We start from the raw sequence: 21,139 nt of genomic DNA, 5'->3' as shown, positions 1-21,139 counted from the left end.
AGAGCATCTCTAAACGCACAACACATCCAACCTTGAGGCGGATGGGCTACAGCAGCAGAAGACCACAGCGGGTGCCACTCCTGTCAGCTAATAACAGGAACCTGAGGCTCTAATTCACACAGGCTGACCAAATTTGGACAATAGGAGATTGGAAAAACATTGTCTGGTCTGATGAGTCTTGATTCCTGCTGTGACATTCAGAGAGTAGGGTCAGAATTGGGCATCAAAAACATGAAAGCATGGATCCATCATACCTTGTATCAATGGTTCAGGCCAGTGGTGGTGGTGTAATGGTTTGGAGGATTATGATTGAACTCTGCTGGTTCTGCATTAACTATGTATGATCCACCAATCAGACGATTCCTAGCCCACTATAAAGAGCCAAGGTTTCTCACTAAAGTCATCTTCGATTTGAAGAATCCCCCTTCCACCCCTGCTCCTCCACCTTTCTCTTCACAGGGTGGCACGGTGGCTCAGTGAGTAACACTGCTGCCTCACAGCAAGAACGTCACTGGTTCTAGTCCTTTAACAGGCTGTTGTTTCTGTGCGAAGTTAACATGTTCTTCCTATGTTCGTGTGGGTGTCCCTCGGGTTCTGCGGTTTCATCCCACATTCCAAAAACATGCTCTACAAGTTAATTGATCAATCTAAACTTAGCACTACAGTCAAAGTCTCATCCAGCAGCATATCTCTTTCATGACAGACATTTTCTGTCATCAGCTCTTCAAAAATCAAGAATAAAAGGGGAGTTCTTGAGACCTACTTGAGCTCAAGAATTCCCTTTTACCCTGCAAACGGGAGGGAGCCCAGGGCTCAAGAACCTTTTGAACCTTTTTTACTGTACTCAAATGGCCTCCACAGTCACCAGACCTCAATCCAATAGAGCACCTTTGGGATGTGGTGGAACTAGAGGTTCGCATCATGGATGTGCAGCTGACAAATCTGCAGCAACTGTGTGATGCTATCGTATCAATATGGACCAAAATATCTGAGGAATATTTTAGTTCCTTGTTAAATCTCTGCCTTGAAGGATTAAGGCAGTTCTAAAAGCATAAGGGGGTAAGGTGTACCTAATAAAGTAACCAGTGAGTGAATATTATATTTATGTTTTGTTATTTATGTTATAAACAAAAACAAAATGACCAGATTTTTTTCTTTGTGCTTTTTTGCCATAACAAATGAGTTTTTCAAACAAAATTATCTAAACTTACTGCAGTTAAAATAAAGTAATATTAAAAAGTTAAAGGTTAAGAGCCTAAATAAAGCAAACACTGTTCTCCATGATGGTGACTTTAAAAGTAAAGCTTTAAGTGTAGGTGGTGCTGCTGTTTGTGGATTTGTTTGATTATTTGCTGAGAATTTTCAACGCAATCTTATGGCAATTCATAACTTCTTAATTTAATGGCTAATTCGTATGAATTAGAATAAATCTAATTCATACAATTTTGTATGATTTGCTCATCACTCAATGATGGTTGGGGTTAGTGGTGAGGTTGTGTCCGTTTTAAAATCGTACATTTTGTACAAATTACGAATTAGCCACTAAACTGACAAGACGTAAAATACTTACATTTCCTTATGAGATCAGGCTGTAATTTTAGTGATGTAAAAAATTGTTGTACTTTAGTTGATTTCCTTATAAAGCTGTGATTGTATAAGTTGTCATTTTTCTCCCCTCTGTATTCCTTCTTGATCAAAGCAATTGTTCATCACTAATCCTCAATTATCATTTAATTAACTTGTTTATTAAACACTTTGAAGTGTGGACACATGGAAACTGGAGGTATTTGTTAAAAGGTTAAAGGTGTGAGATGTAACAACACTGTGTAGAAAATTTATTTTAACAGTAAAATACTGTTACCTTAAATTACAGAAGGAGACTGCCACACAAGAAAAAAACTGTATCTTCTAAAACCAAATTGAAAAAACGAGTCAAATTTTTGCCGTCCTTTTTTGGGGCAGTGTTTGAGTTCAAGATCAACAGAGAAACACAGGTGTTATGCTGCATGTTTGTTTATTTAAACACGGTATAGATCCTGATGCAGTGAGATTTTCTTTCTGTTAAGTCCAGCTTTACATGCATGTGTGCTGCTGAGAACTTCAAGAGATTTGGATTAAACTGTTTCTAAACTAAAATATTTTATCAATTATAAATCTGATTGTATTAAGCATAACATTACAAAGATTACTTCCTAGACTCAAACAGCAGTTGGTCAAACAGCAGACTCAAACAGCAGTTGGTCAAACAGCAGTTGGTCAGTCCGTGCCAGTCCTCCTGCACCATGGCTCTCTGATGCTCTCCTTGAGCATCGCTCAACTTCGGGCTGCAGAGAGAATTTGACGAAGAACTAAAAATCCTAAACAACTCATAACACACCAAACTCTTCTGTCTTTTTTCTCGGCTGAGGTTACTTCTGCAAAGCAGGCATACTTCCATCAGAAAATCAACAATGCCACCAATCCTTGCCTACATTTTAATAAAAAAAACTCGTCTATCCTTCTCCTCCACCCGCATCCTCCACACTTACCACTGATGACTTTGCTACATTCTTTTGCAACAAAACTGCTAAAATCAGTGCTTAATTTGCTGCACCTATACAACAAACATGCAAGATACACCACCAACACCACACACACTCACCTCTTTTTCTCAGCTCTCTGAGTCTGAGGTGTCCAAACTCATGCTATCTAGCCATGCAACCACCTGTCCGCTTGATCCCATTCCCTCTCATCTCTTGCAAGCCATTTCTCCTGCAGTCATACCAACACTGACTCACATAATTAACACATCTCTTGACTCTGGTTTATTCCCCACTCATTTAAGCAGGCTAGGGTAACCCCACTGCTAAAGAAACCTAACCTGGATCAAACGCTACTTGAAAACTACAGACCGGTAACCCTGCTTCCATTCATGGCCAAGATTCTGGAGAAAGTAGTGTTCAATCAAGTCCTGGACTTTCTTACTCAAAACAACCTCATGGACAACAAGCAATCTGGCTTTAAGAAAGGCCACTCAAATGAGACTGCCCTGCTGTCGGTCATGGAGGGTCTCAGACTGGCTAAGGCAGAGTCTAAATCATCATCCTCATCTTGCTGGATTTATCAGCTGCTTTTGACACTATAAACCACCAGATCCTGCTATCTACGCTTGAGTCACTGGGTGTTGCAGGCACTGTTATTCTATGGTTCAGATCTTACCTCTCTGACAGGTCATTCAGGGTGTCTTGGAGGGGAGAAGTGTCATACAGCATCTAAACACTGGGGTACCTCAAGGCTCTGTTCTTGGGCCACTTCTCTTCTCCAGCTACACAACATCTCAAGGACCAGTCATCCAGAAACATAGATTTTCCTACCACTGCTATGCTAATGATACCCATATATACCTCTCTTTTCACCCTGATGATGCCTCGGTTCTGGCTCGCATCTCAGCCTGCCAGTCAGACATTTCACACTGGATGAAAGATCATCATCTTCAGCTTAACCTTGCAAAAACGGAAATGCTTGAAGTTTCTGCCAACCCGACTCTACACCATAACTTTTCAATCCTGATGGATGGGGCAACCATTACGGCATCTAAAATGGTGAAAAGCCTTAGAGTAACGATTGATGACCAACTAAACTTCTCTGACCACATTTCTAGAACTGCTCGATCTTGCAGATTCGCACTCTATAACATCAGAAAGGTCCGACCTTTCCTATCTGAACATGCAGCTCAACTCCTTGTTCAAGCTCTTGTTCACTCCAGACTGGATTATTGCAACTTTCTACTAGCGGGGCTTCCAGCTAACTCTATCAAACCTCTTCAGCTGCTCCAGAATGCAGCAGCACGAGTGGTCTTTAATGAACCTAAAAGAGCACATGTCACTCCGCTACTTACCCGTTTGCACTGGCTGCCAAATTCAAAGCTCTGATGTTTGCTTACAAAGTGACCTCTGGCTTTGTTCCTTCTTATCTGCTCTCACTTCTGCAGATTTATGTGCCCTCCAGAAACTTGCGTTCAGTGAATAAACGTCACCTCGTGGTTCCATCCCAAAGAGGGAAGAAATCACTTTCCAGAACTCTTGCATTCAATCTGCCCAGTTGGTATAATGAACTCAATAACTGCATCAAAAGGGCAGAGTCACTTGCTGTCTTCAAGAAACGACTAAAAACTCTCTACTTTCTTCCTAATCTGCAATTGCCTCTCTGGCTATACCACTAACTGTACTAAAAAAATAAATAAATAAATAAATAAAAAATCTTACATTACTAATGCTTTCCTTCTTAGACTTTACACACCTGAAACTTGCCTACATCACTTAATCATTGTTGCTCTTATAGTTGTGTAAATTGCTTCCTTGTCCTTATTTGTAAGTCGCTTTGGATAAAAAGGTCTGCTAAATGACTAAATGTAAATGCCAGTCAGTTTGAAGCAGATGGTTTCTGTGAATGAAAATTAATTAACTTGGTTTTAATTCAGTGCATATATTTTTAGCAGCATACTGATGCAGTGAAGCACTGTAAAGTAACAGTACATTGCTGGCACCCCACACACTAAAAAGACTGACACAAATGGTTGATGTATTTTTGCCTTAGTGTGATAAATATGCTAAAAAATTTTTACATTTTTCTATGTCATGTCAACCATGAAAAAACCAGCAAAACACTGCCTTTAAATATATAACAGGACTGTTAAAATGTTGACGTAAATTAACAGCTATATTTATTGCAAACTTTGCAAATATGCCTGAATAATAAGACATATAAAGGTTGATTTCAATTGTTGATTAATCATTTACTAACTCATTTTGAATGATCCTAAAAACCCTTAACCACTCTTAAATACAAATGGTTTGTAAATAATGCGATACTTGATTTAGTAATGAAAAATAAATCATTAACAAAGTATGAAAGTAGTAATGTTTGTAAGTAAAGAATAGAGCATTTGTAGCCGCAGATATAAACTGCTTACTAACGCTTATTATTGTAGAGTTATTGCTTAACAGAAAATGTATTCACTATTTGCTTATGCTTAATGGTTAATAGTGTGTAGTTATTATAAAGTGTTACTGAATTTTTTTTATTAAAATCTTTAAACATATTTATATTTTATTTGTAATACAATTTTGTTCTTTAATACAGCAGTAAGATATATGAACTGTTCCCCTAATTTAACCTGCTCAAAGAAAACACTCTTTCTGAATGTATCAAACAAAACACCAATACATGCACAGAAGACAGCATGATCATTTATAGCAAATAAACTATGAATAAATTATCTCACTTTTTTAATGCTGACGGTCGAGGTCTTACACCCCTATTATTGGTTATTGTGTTCACCTGCTCAACAGAAAGGGCTGCGATTGGCTTTAGAAATAAAAGTGCTGTTAACGGATGATGAGTGACATGGAAAGAACAGCCGCGGTGAAAGTGCTGTATGTGATACGTGGTTATCACAGGTAATCCATAATAGACACAGTGGAGAAAAGTTGCACATCAGACACGCTTATGTCTGGATCCACGAGAGAGAGAGAGAGAGAGAGAGAGAAGTAAAAATGGAGTTTTACAGCATTTCTCCCTAGTAGCAGGGGTGCCCCCACGGCCACTCCTGTGTGTTCTCTGGCCACCCCTGTGACCACTCTAATGGTTTTGCTGTTGATATTATTAATTTAAATGTACTTGCGTAAATGTAAAATATTTCAATAAATACATGAATGAATGAATAAAATGCAGCCACTAAATTATTGTTAATTGATTGGTGCCACTGACATAGCTGATTTACTGCCCCTCTCCCTCCCCGATTGTTGTTGACAGCACGCACACACCTTCAATAGACAGCAATGGCAATGTAATACTTACCTTAAGCTACATCAATAAGCAGGATTAATACTATTGTGGCTAAAAAAGGAATATGGATAAATGGTATTATCAGGGTCTGTAAAGTGAGTGTGTGTGTGTGTGTTTATGCCTTTTGTACAATTTGTTCAATTGTCTGTTTTAATAATTAATTCATTAATCCCCATCAAGTTTAGACATGGCATATAGTGTAAACTGTACAATAAAAATATGTAAAAAATTACTGAAAAGATATATATATATATGATCTATTACTGAACCGATATCAATAATTTTGACAACCATAACGAGTAACGATGCAGCACATAAAAAAATCTATCGGAGTAAAAGTATTAAACTAATCAAAAATATGTACTGAAGTAAAAGTGAAAGTGGGAGAAAAAGCAATACTCCAGTAGAGTACAAATACAGCCTTTTAGTACTTAAGTACCGTAGTGAAGTAATTCTTCTACTTCATTACTATACATCTCTGCTTGTCATATTCTACATCCGTAATCCTGCCTTCCCTATCCATAAGAGCGAAAGTGAAAGTAGATAATGAGAAGGCTCATCTCTCATTTTCTTGTTGTAGATGCTCTGTTTAACTATTTTCTTGTTAGTGAAATGCTCTGTTTTTCAGCTTACAATGCCGTCGTGTAAATAGCAAATGCGCCATGGCATGACGCAACTGACTCTTAAAGGGAATGGGAGATGAGACTCTGATTGGTTTATTCTGAAAACACACCTATATCTCATTAAGAAAATAAGCTCAACCCTTTTAGACCATGTGCTACGGCGCAAAGTGGATTTTTCTATCCTTGTATTAGCAAAGGTGGATTCTGACATGCCCCTAATGCGTTTGCGCCCTGCACTTTGCACTTTGTGCATTGATCGTCAAAATAGAGCCCTATATAGTTATCAATTTACCGTACATCAGTAATAAAGTGGTTTGTTGAGTAATTTTGCTAGTGCTAGAAAGAATGAGTTGATTTGGGACAATTATGAAGTCTGTTTGTTTTAGTACATGTTGTGAATTGCTGCGCTAAGCAGAACATTGGTTAGGGGAAGTGTACAGTATGATCCAATGTCACAGCAATAAGAAGAAACAAAAATACAAACTGATGTGATGAGTTTGTTCAGAAGAAAAGTAACCTAAACAGATTTTACTTCTTTTTTTTATGACACATGGTGTTTGTCTTCATTCTTCTTTAGCAAATTTTTTATTTGCCCTTCCTTTCATTGCTTTTTGATGTTTGACTGCCAACAAAATTTAAATGGTTCACAAAGTGTATGAGGTATGTATTCCTCTTTTCCCAGTTGTGCCTTTAACTGAGGTTCTCATAAAACCTGTCCATCTTATTAAAACAGCAGTGAGTCATTGTTAATGTTTTATTAATATTATTATTATTATTATCATTATTATTCATTCATTCATTCATTCATTCATTCATTCATTCATTCATTTTCTGCCGCTTTTCCGGGGCTGGGTCGTGGGGGCAGCAGTCAAAGAAGAGAACCCCAGACTTCTCTCTCTCCAGACACTTCCTCCAGCTCCTCCGGGGTGATCCCAAGGCGTTCCCAGGCCAACCGAGAGACATAGTCCCTCAAGCGTGTCCTGGGTCTTCCCAGACGCCACCTCTCTGTGGGACATGCCTGGAACACGTCCCTAGGTAGGCGTCCAAGTGGCATCTGAAACAGATGCCCGAGCCACCTCAGCTGACTTCTTCTGATGTGGAGGAGCAGCGGCTCTACTCCAAGCTCCTCCCGAGTGTCAGAGCTCCTCACCCTATCCATAAGAATGAGCCCTGCCACCCTTCGAAGAAAACTCATTTTGGCCACTTGTATCCTAGATCTTGTCCTTTCGGTTATGACCTAAAGCTCATGACCATAGGTGAGAGTAGGAACGTAGATTAATCGGTAAATCTAAAGCTTTGTCTTTCGGCTTAACTCCTTCTTTACCACAACAGACCGGTACATTGACTGCATTACTGCTGCCGCTGCACCAATCCGCCTGTCAATCTCACATTTCATCCTTCCCTTACTCGTGAACAAAACCCCAAGAACAAATCCTCCACCTGGGGTAAGGAATTTCCTTCATCCTGGAAATGGCAAACCACCTTTTTTTTCGGTGGAGTACCATGGCCTCAGACTTGGAGGTGCTGATTTTCATCCCAGTTGTGTCACACTCAGCAGCAAAAAAAAAAAAAAAAAAAAAAAAAGAACAACATCATCTGCGAATAACAGAGATGAAATCCTGTGGTCCCTGAACCGGACCCCCTCCAGCCCAAGGCTGCACTTTAAATTCTGTCCATAAAAATTATGAACAGAATTTGTGACAAGGGGCAGCCTTGCTGGAGTCCAACATGCACTGTAATCAAGCGTGACTTATTGCCGGCAATGCAAACTAGACTCTTACTCGGGGACGAGAGGGGACGAGACGGCCCTTAACAGAGGGCCTCTGACCCCATACTCCCTGAGCACCCTTCACAGAATACCACAAGGGACTCGGCCGAACGCCTTCTCCAAGTCCACAAAACACATGTTGACTGGTTGGACATACTCCCCTGAACACTCGAGCACTCTGGTGAGGGTATAGAGCTGGTTAAACGACATGGAATCAAATACAAATAGAAAACAGAAAAAAACAAATAACAGAAAAAAAAAAAACCTTTTTAAATCAGGTACAGCCAGGTGTGTGTGTGTGTTAATGTAAAGGTAGTTAGTAGTTAGTTAGTTAGTTAGTTAGTTAGTTAGTTAGTTAGTTAGTTAGTTCTAACTAGTTTGAGACTTCTGACATTTCACATTTGTCATATATATATATATATAAAAAAAATCATTTAAAAACATGGTACCCCTACTCTAAAAAAATATCTAGTCTACTAGCTATAAACTGCGACTGAAGTAGGAGGAATTTAGAAACCTAATTGCTTGGGGTATAAATAATAATTTTGTCCTTTTTCTTATACACCTTGGAACACAATATCGACGACCTGATGTAACAATTGGAAGGTGTTTAATAAAGGATGTCTCTCAACATTGACAATCATGACGGCCTTATTTAGTACTCTTTCTTTGTATATACTATCAATGCTCTTTAGTTTTTTTCCCAACAACTTACTGGTTGTTGTTACCATCTTCCCCCGTAACCTCTTCTGTGCAAAATGTTGCAATACAAAATGTTGCAATACTTTCATTAAAAACAATATAAAACTTGGTCAACAATGTGTTGTCAACATTAAAAGAAAACAGTTTCTTTAAGAAGTGCATTCTCTATTTCCTTACACAGTCAGTCCATTCATCACACTTCAATTTATCGTCAAACATCACACACAAATAATTTGTTGCTAACTGAATTTGCTGCCCTTTAATTAATGTGGGATAAGTTTTGCTTTGTGTTCTCTCTCTAAAATCAAAAACCATTTTCTTAGTTTTAAGAATGTTTAGGTTTGAATTTTCAAAACAATCCAAAAAGAAGTTAAGAAAAGGACTGTATTCTTTCTCTGGGTGAACAGGTCAAAGTATATAAACAAAAGAACAAATGAAATATTAAACATAATTCAAAAAATGAATAAAGACATTTAAATAGAACAAAAATAATAGATAGATAGTATAAAATGAGATAACAAAACCAATCAGTGGTGGGCATTGATAAAAATAGTGATGATAGTAATAATGACAGTACAAATGATGACAACAAAAATTATAATAACAACTACTACTTATACAACAACAACAACGACTTCTACTACTACAACTATTGTTAATCTTGTTGTATACCACAGGAAATGGTCACAACACCAGAGCAACAGCCTCGTTCTGATGAACCAAATCCAGTGTTGTGCAACAAGTACAAGTACCGCAGGCTCTTACTACCTCCCTTTGCAGTCTCCCTCTTCGCAACTGCGTTAGGTTTGGGGATCTATTCCCACTTGCAAAAGACTGCAGATCCCTGGAAGTCAAAATGGAAATCAGGTACAAACACAACTTTATCCTGAGATGGGTTTAACTTATTTGGTAGAAGTGGTTGTGATTTGTGTGTGTGTTTCAGCGGCTCCTCTTTGCCTTTCTCCTGCCTGTATAAGAGCATCAGAGCATTTTTCTGTTGCCATGGATCCATTTTCTCGCCCCTGTGACTACTTCCTGTTTGCCTGTGGAGCAGGTGGATCTTCCACCAACAGGGATAGACAGAGGGTCAAGGGAGAAGTGAATAAACACAGTGAAGTGAGGACAAGAGGCCTGATAGAGATGAGAAGAGGGACTGATGGTTGGAGTAAAAGTGATGGGCAGCTGAAAACATTTCCAGACAGACAGACTGCTTTACTCACAGCCATTAAAGAAATATTAGGTAAGTAAAAAAATAAAAAATAAATAAATAAAAAATTATATATATATATATATGTGTGTGTGTGTGTGTGTGTGTGTGTGTGTGTGTGTGTGTGTGTGTGTGTGTGTGTGTGTGTGTGTGTGTGTGTGTGTGTGTGTGTGTGTGTGATTATATGTGTGATATGTGTTGATGTGTATATATACATACAGTTGATCAGGCATAATAGTTTAATAAATATTTTTCAAGACGCTTCTATACAGCTTGGGGTGGGCAAACTCGGTCCTGGAGGGTCCGTGTCCTGCATAGTTTAGCTTCAACTCTAATCAAACACACCTGCTTAAAGTTTGTTCTGTAGACTATCGAAAAAATATATAGCTTAAAGGGGCTAGTAATTTTGTCCCTAAAATGGTGTTTAAAAAATTGAAAACTTCTTTTATCCTAGCCGAATTAAAACAAATATGACTTTCTCCAAAAGAAAAAATATTATCAGACATACTGTGAAAATTTCCTTGCTCTAATATATATATATATATATATATATATATATATATATATATATATATATATATATATATACATATATATACTGTATTCACAACAAAAGACTTTCAAATGAGACTTCCTGGTCTGTCAACTGATTTTAAAAGAATTTGGTAATTTTTCACCTGATCAAGTGTGAAGGCGAGCAAAACAAGTTTAAAGTCGGCATGTAATGCAAGTTAAGATCTTTCATTATTCATATCATGATGTACATCCAATTGAAACAATCCTGAAATTAGTTTAAAAATAAAGGGCGGTACATGATTATTTTGTAGGTTGGGTGTTGGTTCCAAAAAAGAGACAGTTTGAGGAATGGGCTAAAGTGAGACATGCACTGATATCCCTGCCTAAAAGGCATTCCATGGGACCAGAAGTAAAAAAAAAAATTCAAGGGGGAGGGAATATTATGTTATGTGATAGAAGATTATGGAGGCAAATACACTTTTACATTAATCCTTATGTTGATTTTTGCCTTTCCTTCGATCTTTCTTTTCCAAGACTTTTTAGTTCATTTTTAGGCTCAATTTTGCAAACATCTTTTCTTTTCTTCAGTCACACTTTACAATAGGGTATTGTTTAAAGTTAATTAATCTATATACTAACATGCACTAAGAACGACATTTTCATTATTTACTAATTCATTATTAAAATCCAAAATGATGTTTGTTTACATTAGTTAATACACTGTAGGTTCATAAGAACAAACAATGAACAACTTTATTTTCATTAACGTTAGCAAAGATGAATGAATACTGGAAAAAGTGTGTTGCTCTTTATTTGTTCATGTTAACTATCATTAACTAATAGAACCTTGTTGTATACTTGATTTTGCCACAAATGAACCACACAACAATTTAACAGTAATTTTATGGTACTGCATAAAACATAATTGACCTTCAATCTTTATGCTCCCCGTGTAATCAGAAGCTCCTGATGAGGCCGTTTCAATGGGTGCAGCTGAACAAAAAGCAAAGAATTTCTTCAAATCCTGCATGAATGCAGAATCCCGAGAAAAAATGGGATCAGAACCTTTCCTTACACTACTTCAGCAGGTACATATACATTTCAGGATGGAGGAAAGTGCAAAGCTTCTTTGTTGCATGTATTTGTTTAAATGTTTAATGTCTTTTGATCGACTCTCTCTTACTCTTTAGTTAGGTGGCTGGGCAGTATCAGGTGTTTGGAATCAAACTGATTTTAACAGCACCCTTGCCCTGCTGATGGGCCAGTACTCCACCTTTCCTTTCTTCAATGTGTATGTAGGGCCAGAACCTAGTGAAGAGCAATCTGCTTCCAATCGACACTACATACAGGTGATCACTAATAAAGGTAGAATATTAGCAGTTAGCAGCTTGATTTACAGTATTACAACCACTTGTTTACATGTTTTACAAGTTTACATGTTCATATTAAGTCAGTGTCAGACAGAATCTGCGGACATGTTTTGCTATTTCTGCTGAGAATTTTTTTTTTAAATCAGTGGATTTATGCGGAATTATTTTGGGAGTATCGTAACTAAGACTTTAATGTACGAAATAAAAAATAATTAATTTTTTTTTACTTTTATTTAATGTTTACAATGCAAATTCATCTACATTTACTTATTTGGTAAACAAAGCTAAACTTTCTATAATATATCTACTGAAAGACATTATAATATTACATTATATGAAAATATTACTTCACAAACTTTATTGTAAATAAATCAAATAAACACTTTCATATTACCTTAGAATTATAAGGTTCTATCTGACATTTTTGTCAAAATTGAGTTGTTGACATTTTCTTATTAAATGACAACTTATTTACATTATAGGATGCTTTAAGTTGTTTACATTTTAAGACTTTTTATTTAAAAACCATATGTTACACACAAACTGTTTGCTATATGGAATGCAAAATTCCAAGGTGACGATTGGTTCATTTTATTACTGATTATTAATAAAAAAAAATGAATAAATATAAATTTACACACATTTACACAAGTAAATAAATATACTCGAAGATGGGCTAAAAATCTGGGAATTCTACAGATTTCTGTGCGTACAGATTCTGTGTGGGCCTACTATACAGTATAAAAGTTAGCCCCGTACAGTAACTTATTGTGTGTGTTTTTATTAATAATATCATTATTAATACACACACACTTACTCTAGACATGGTTAGAAACATGTTTGTCAAAAAACAGGCACAAACATCAATTCTCAATAAAAAAAGTTTCAAATAATTATTAAAACAAAAGTAAAGTCCGCAACAGAGAATTCAATAGTATCCAATCTTTATTATTATTTACTTAAAAGAGTCCAAGAAAACTCACGTTTCTATTGCCCGTATGAATTCATAGTTGGAAACTAAGCTCTGAAAAATTCTTAGCAACGAATTCACAACCTGGGACCTGACAGTGGAGGTTTGCAAATCCCTGTGATGATTCCTGTGCATGTTAGCTATCTAACTGAGGAGATTGGAATTTAATGGTTTTTATGTGTATAAAATCAGCTTATTTGCCAAAATTACACATCACACTGTTAGCATATGTATATTATCGAAATAGGCAATATCCAATGAATAAATATACTTAAATGAGAGTTAGGTAAGAAGTTATATGAGGAGAGACTAACTAGCTAACATTGAAGCCTTCAAGTACACAGTTCAAGACAGCAGCAATGTAACTTAATACACCGACTTACTTTAGAAACCCCCTAAAAACATTTGAACACATTTTACTTACTTATTGTAGATTCCTATTTATGGCTTAAAACATACACTCTGCATCTGAACTGCTAAACAGAATGAAGCACTCAGAAGTAAACAAATCAATCACCTGGCTCCCTTAAAGGGCCAACATATACTGAAAACTTTTTACACAACTTTGTGTTTAGAATAAGACAGACATCCTGTGTATGTAAGTGTCAATTTCTAAATCATTGTTTTCTGCATTAAGATAAATGCACTATTCTATATACAGGACAATAAAAGCATCAGAGTAGATGGGACAGTAAGGGTTGAACGGTAAATAACCGTTTATTGTCACAGTTACTACCTGTACTGACTACATAAAGTAAATTACTGTAATTTATTCCTTTCACTACACAATTTCATACAAATCCTGCTCCTTTTACAGTAAAATACTTTTCCTTTTACTATAGCAAAACTCTTTTACAGTTATTTACTGCATAATCTACAGTAAGGGTTAACAGTGTAGATTCTATCACAAATGTTTGTGTAAATAGTATATAAATGTAACATTCATGACATACCAAAAGAAATTAGGTAAGATCTAACTAATAACTCTCAATAGTAATTACTTATAAAATTGAGGAACATTTACTCTACTTTCATCAGTTCTTCTACTACATTAATACTAATAATAATAAGTCAATAAAAATTGTTACATAATACTTTGTAAAGGGTTAGGTTAGTTAAAAATTGTCAGGCGCACACATGACAGTTGAACGTATTGCACACCAGACACGCACATTCGTATGCTATTTAAAATGAAACTAATCAGATGGCGCTCTGTGACGCGGTAGAAATATGAACAGTGTCATGAGTCGTGGCTGGTCAGCGGCGCCGGTGTGTGTACTCTGATAGAAACCGTTTAGAATTCTAAAAATGCATGGCGCTGTGTGTGTGAACCCCTTTAATGTTAGTTGAGCTCGATCATTAGAGACGATCATCAGCAGTCATTTTGATTCAATACATTGTTTAAGAACTGGAGCATGCCAGACACGTGCAAAATGGAAGCAACTTTATTATCTTGTGGTAACTCGTCCAATAAAATGAAACAATTCAGAAAAACAACAATCGTATGCTGCAGATTTACTCATTTCAGCCATGTACAAAACAACATACTTGAATAATCATAGATACAGATGCTTAACATAACTTACTCTCATTTGTGGATGAATTTTTTATATGTCGCTACCGAAAGTAGACTCAGTTAACAGTCAGCAGCCTATGGCGTCAACAACAGACACTGGGAAGCACATAAAGTTAAATGACAAATATTTAAGTAAGGTTATACCTTGCAACAAAACAAGCTTACATTTAATGTATAAAAAATATAACAAAAACTTACTGTTTAATTGGACAAATAGTGATGCCGCCTCTCCACTACATCCATGACAAGGAAAAATATGAATTCCACACTTGCCGCGTGGACTTTGACACATGCACATTTTCTAGAACCAAAGCTAATAATTATAGATAAGTTTTACTCATTTTTTAAACGTTTCTGTTATTGATGCTAAAAAATAGGCAGTGTAGATAGAATGTACAAAATTATTATGTATTTTACCTGGTAGCTCGCATAGCTAATTAAAATCTAACTGCATTTAATGGGTAGCCTTTAAAACCCTCCTGAGTATTTTTTTACATATTGTTTCCTGTTTTTTTTTAACAGCAGAAATTTTGAAATACATTTAAATGTAAAAAAAGGACTTGAAATGCAATTAGGTGGGTCACACTTTTGATGGTCTGTGTAGAATTTAAGTCACATTGCATCTACATGCCAGTTAATTGTCATTTGATTATAAGTAGACTGTTAGGGTTGGGGTTATGGTTAGTGTAAGTTGACACGTACTTGCAAAGTTTCTAAAGTCAGTTTAATCTCTGTTGAAAGAGCAATATTAACAGATATTAAACAGACAGTCTACTAATACTCAAATGGACCATCAAAATAAAGTATTACCATTATATGTAGCTGGATATCTATAAACAGCTTTCCTTAACTCTATACCAAAAGTGAAACCAACCTAATAATGAATTCAAAACTGTAGAGAATTCTTGTTTTAAATATATATTTTACTTTCACACATTTCAGAAAATGTTTTATTTATATATTCATGTATACAAATCAACAATATTCTGATTCATTTTTAATTTATCTGTGATTGTCTTACCCTCTAGTTGATTTGAAAATGTCAATGTTCATTCCATAGATTGATGAGCCTCATTTCCAATTTCCTATTGAATGGAACAGCAAGACACAAAAAGCCAAAGCAAATACTCGGGTAGGTAATTTCTCTTCACCAGATTTCACACATAACCAAGGAGGCAAGTTTTTCATATCATAATATTCATTTGTTGTCTCTGTTCCTCTTTCTCAGTATCTGCGTCCATTCTATTCAGCCTGTGGTCAGTATTTGGTTCTCTTAGGAGTTCCCTCTGATCGAACCACTCAACACTGCGGTCTCTTTGTATCTCTTTCCACGACTCTGGCTGTGGCCACATTCCCTCTGCCCTACCGTCTCAGTCAAAAATTACTGTACCGCAGAACTACCATCCAAGAGCTTCAGGTCTGTGCTTAATCTGATTTATTATTTGTCAGATATAAATAGGTCAGTGACAAATAAGAGTGTCCACTATAAGGAAAAGTGAGAATCTTTTAACGTAGTTTATTTACTATATGCAATTGCAGTTTCATTCCTTCATTCATTTTCCTTCAGCTTAGTTCCTTATTTATCAGGCATTGCCACAGTGCATAGAACTGCCAGTACCAATTTTATTTGTATTTTTTTTTTCAGTTTGCAATTTACAAATACTGCTATAATATAATGCTTTTATATATGGTTTTAGAAAAAAAACTTTATTCCTTCATTTTAATGACTTGCAATGCATCTTAATATTAAAAATAAAATTATTAAATATTAACATTTATATTATGAAAAATGTAAGTTGGCATTTCTGTGTGGAGTTTGCATGTTCTCGTAGGTTTTCAAATGCTGAGTTCAGACTGCAGGATTTTCAAAGTAGTCGTGTCACAGATGTTTTCTCACTGCATGTCTATCTGGGCTAGCATTTTGTCGCTGCTTTGTTTACAATGCAAGATGGATCGGCAACAGGAGCTTTCACATTGTATGACTTTACAATATGAATCGCCGACAACTTCGTCTAAATCACATTTCATGGCCAAAAACACGTAGTATATCTTTTGTTATTAACTACATAATGAGAAAGAAGCCTTTAATGGGGTATAAAATTTACATATTTGTTCACCTGGCTTTTAAGGGAATTAGCAATTTCTCCTCAACTTTCTTTTTTAGCTTTCTGTGTGAAACGTCAAACAGACACGAGTGCTCCTGTCAAACCTCCACTAGTTTTTCCTCCATTTCTTGGGTCCAAATAAACCGAAAATGAGCGCTTTTAACTTCTCCCTCAACCTCCCCCTGGCCTGCAGGTACACACACACAAATGAATGCTGCTCTCTCATTAACTGTAGGTGGTCGCCGATGTTATTTTCAGTCAGAACACATTTCAGACAGCATGATTTTGAATCGCAGACAGCTCCAGATATTTAGCTTGCCAAATATCTTACAGACATCGGCGACTCATCTGCGATTCTCACAGATCGCCTATTTGATAGTTCATACTGTGTGTTTGTTACTCAACGTGCACAAGCACCGATTTGCATTTGTTTGTGATTTCTTAAAACCTTTTGGCGAGTCAAAATCAGGGCTACAATCTTGCAGTCTGAACTCGGCATAAGGGTGCTAGTTTCCCCCACAGTCCAAAGACATGCGCTATAGGTGAAATGAATAAGCTAAATTGGCTGTAATGTATGAGTGTGAATGAAGATGTGTGGGTGTCTCCCAGTGGTGTTTTGCAGCCGGAGAGGCATCTGCTGCTTAAAACATGTGCTGGATAAGTTGCCGGTTCATTCCGTTGTTGCGACCCCTGATAAATAAAGGGACTGAGCCAAAAAGAAAATGAATTAATTAATTAATTATCAAAAATCTCAAATATTTTTAAAACGTACTATACATTTTTCCAATATGTATGAGTAAGCTGTTTTCTGAATAGTTCTCCCTGTAATTTTTACAATTTACATAATTTTTTGTTTTTAGATCTTAGATTTGGACACTCTCATGTCCTTGTCTTTTGTATTGAGCATGTGGTTTCCTGCAAGCTGTGTGCTCTCTTATCCATGTGTCTTTTGTTGTTTGTGTGTGCCGATGTTTAATCTCTCGCCACTGTAGTCTTGTTCAGTGTCAGTTTGGTGCCATCCCTGCAGGCATATTGACGTCATACCCCATTGTCAGGGGGATGTTGGATTTTGTTTGGAAATGAAAATCGGATTGATGTCAGAACCCAACGTCAGGCCAATGTCAATGCCCAATGTTCAACCTAAAATCAACCAAGTATCAACGTCTAATTATGTTACACCTTGATGTTGTGTTGATGTTGCCACTATGACATCTATCAGATGTTGGATTTTGGTCATTTCCAACACAACCTAAAATCAAACAAACATTAACGTAATTTGATGTCGTTATTGGACGTCAAAATAATGTTGTCTTTAGACACTGAATTTTGGCCACCTGACATCATGACCTAAATCTAATATTAACGTCTTATGATGTTGTGGGCCTGCTGGGATGAATCGGACATCCACACTGCATGTGTGAGTCCACAATTGGATGTTCACTCACTACGTACCAGGGTCTTGCGTTCAATCTAGCATCTTGTAATGTTGTTTATGTAGTACACAAACACACTCTTTCATGTTAAGTTTTGTGTGAACAAGTAGTCAATAAGGGTTCTCACTGGCCATATGTTCTGGTCCTGTTTGTTGTTTGGTGGTCTGTTTTGTTTCTCTGTGCTCTCCTGTCTATTGTCCAGCCCCATCCATTTTGTTATCACATACCACTTATATAAACAAACATATAAATAAACATGTAAAGCATATAAGAGTTTTTAACAAAATGCCTGGTGCAGTAAGGTGGAGTGTGTCCTACAGGGGGTTGCCAAGCCAGCTCACCTGGTCTTTAATCTAGTTTTGAACTGAGAGAGTGTGTCTGAGCCTCGGACATCATCAGGAAGGCTATTCCAGAGTTTAGGAGCCATAAATGAGAAGGCTCAACCGACTTTATTTAACTTTGCTATTCTAGGTACTACCAGAAGGCCTGAGTATTGAGATCTTAAAGAGCAGGTTGGATTGTAATGAGACAGGAGTTGGTTAGATAAACAGGAGCTAGATTATTTAAAGCTTTATGGGTATATTGATTTACAATTATTACAGAACTTAACAGGCAGCCAGTGTAAGGAGGATAAAACTGGGGCGATATGATCATATTTTCTGGATATGGTAAGAACCTTTGCAGCTGCATTTTGTACTAGCTGAAGTTTGTTAATAGAGGATGCTGGGCAGCCAGCTAACAGAACATTACAGTAATCCTAGAAGTCATAAAAGCATGGTCTAGCTTTTCTGCATCTGAGATAGCATAATTCGTGACTTAGCAATATTTCTCAGATGAAAGAAGGTGGTTTTTGTGACATGGGAGATATGATTTTTTTAAATGTTAAGTTAATATAACACTCAGATCTTTTACAGAGCTAACGCTAACTTTCTATCCCTCTAATTGCAGGTTGAATTGTAAGAGCTGGTGTGTACAGGATTTAGGCCCAATAAGTAATAATTCTGTTTTGTCAGAATTTAAGAGAAGGAAATTGTTGGTCATCCAATCTTTAACATCATTAATACATTCAGTTACCTTAGACCAGTGGTTACCAAACTTGTTCCTGGAGGGCCAGTGTCCTGCAGATTTTAGCTCCAACCCTAATCAAACGCACCTGAACAAGCTAATCAAGGTCTTACTAGGTATACTTGAAACATCCAGGCAGGTGTGTTGAGGCAAGCTGGAGATAAACCCTGCAGGGACACCGGCCCTTCAGGACCGAGATTGGTGACCCCTGCCTTAGACAGCTCAGATGTATCATCAGGTTTTGTTGAAATATATAACTGAGTATCATGTGTCTTCTAATAATGTCTTTCAGGGGTGGCATGTATATTATAAACAGCAAAGGGCCTAAAACTTATCCTTGAGGCACCCCATATTCTACTGCCCTGACTTATGAAGGCTGTACATTAATATTCACAAACTGGTAACATTCAGTTAGGTATGACTTAAACCATTGTAGAACCTGTCCCTGGACACCTGTAGAATTTAAGCTGTCTATGAGGATATTGTGGTCAATGGTGTCAAATGCAGCACTGATATGGTGTCAACAGCAGCACTGACATATGAATGAACAGTAGTTTTAAAATATTAGTGAAAACAGTAAAAGATGTGAAAAAATATATGATGGTAAATAATAAATATATAATAACTGAAATATATGTTTTCTTTGTCTCTCACAGACTCTGGCTCCAGCAGTTGATTGGCTTGCTTGCCTACAAGCCACATTTCAGCCACTTCTTATCAGCAAATCAGATATTGTTTTAGTCCACAATCTCCCATACATAATCCACATGTCCAAGACAATCCACCTATGGCAAGTTCAGCATGAGCTGATGGGCACGTAGGTCACTTTTTGTTACATTTTCTTTAGAATAAATGTAACGTCTTGATAAATGCCAGAAATCTTATTTTTTTATACCCCTGTCTGTATATTTACAGTGGTCCTCTCAACACATACATGATCTTTAGTCTTCTGCAGACACTCATACCTGCACTGGATTCAAGATTCTTCCAAATAATGAGAAACTATTCCATTGCAACAGGAGACACACAGGAGGTGGGTGGACAGTGATTATTTCTATTAATAAAAAGCATTTAAAATGAAGCAATGATTATTATATACATTTTTTTTCATGAAATTTTAGATGCCACACTGGTGGCGATGTGTTCAGCAGACAGAGCGAGGGTTTGACACCTTACTTAGTCATGCTATTAGAGAAAAACATGCACAAAAAGAGGTATCAGCTGAATATTTGAGGAAATAAAATGTTGATTATGAATGAACAATTTAATAGCAATGATTCCTTTTGACACCATATGCCTTTTTTCTCTCTATGGCAGGCTGAAGAGCTGATTCAAGATGTTTATTCATCCCTCAAGAAGAAACTAACAGATTTGAGCTGGAGGGATGAAAAAGAATCAGACTTTATTTTGAACAAGGTATATTGTCTATGATATACCAAACCACATGCAAAAAAAGGAAGAAAAACAAATCTATATTTTGTTTATACTTGCTTTTTTCAGATAAATTCACTTAATCCAAGAATCTCCACCAACACAAACAACCTCAGTTATACAGAACTCAACCATCTCTATGAAAAGGTAAACTCAACTGAATGAATGTGTAAATGTATAAATGAGAAAGTGGATGGATGGATGGATGGATGGATGGATGGGTGGATGGATTGATAGGTGGATGGATGGACACATGGATAGTAAGTGAGTGAGTGAGTGAGTGAGTGAGTGAGTGAGTGAGTGAGTGAGTGAGTGAGTGAGTGAGTGAGTGAGTGAGTGAGTGAATTGAGTGAGTTATGAGTGAGTGAGTTATGAGTGATTGAATGAACAATTGAGTGAATCAATAAATAAATGAATGCTTTTGAGTGAGAGAATGAATGAATGCATGTTAATGTAAATAAATGAGTGACTGAATAAATGAATGAGTATGTATGTATGAATGAATTAATGAATATGAGTGAATGAAAGTGAATGAATGAGTGTGAGT

General features: G+C 36.6%; 1 protein-coding gene across 7 annotated transcripts in view; it reads left to right on the top strand.

Moving 5' to 3' along the window:
* kel (Kell metallo-endopeptidase (Kell blood group)) overlaps nt 1-21,139 on the top strand; it is a 39,495-nt gene that overhangs the window by 8,816 nt on the left and 9,540 nt on the right. For 2 of the 7 annotated variants that reach the window (XM_068214110.2, XM_073925980.1), the window contains exons 2-12: nt 9,597-9,786; nt 9,974-10,159; nt 11,603-11,730; nt 11,833-11,991; nt 15,619-15,690; nt 15,787-15,975; nt 19,818-19,978; nt 20,077-20,194; nt 20,283-20,375; nt 20,479-20,577; nt 20,662-20,739. In XM_068214110.2, coding sequence (XP_068070211.1) covers nt 9,597-9,786; nt 9,974-10,159; nt 11,603-11,730; nt 11,833-11,991; nt 15,619-15,690; nt 15,787-15,975; nt 19,818-19,978; nt 20,077-20,194; nt 20,283-20,375; nt 20,479-20,577; nt 20,662-20,739 — 1,473 coding nt within the window. Of the gene's footprint in view, nt 1-9,596; nt 9,787-9,862; nt 10,160-11,602; nt 11,731-11,832; nt 11,992-15,618; nt 15,691-15,786; nt 15,976-19,817; nt 19,979-20,076; nt 20,195-20,282; nt 20,376-20,478; nt 20,578-20,661; nt 20,740-21,139 lie in introns of all 7 variants that reach the window. The other 5 variants (XM_073925978.1, XM_073925979.1, XM_068214109.2 and 2 more) reach the window with 3 other exon arrangements.

This window comes from Danio rerio, chromosome 16 (genome assembly GCF_049306965.1).
Source record: "Danio rerio strain Tuebingen ecotype United States chromosome 16, GRCz12tu, whole genome shotgun sequence".
Lineage (NCBI taxonomy): Eukaryota > Metazoa > Chordata > Actinopteri > Cypriniformes > Danionidae > Danio > Danio rerio.
The sequence above is the reverse complement of the archived record's forward strand: the minus strand, read 5'-3'. Positions and strand labels throughout refer to the sequence as shown.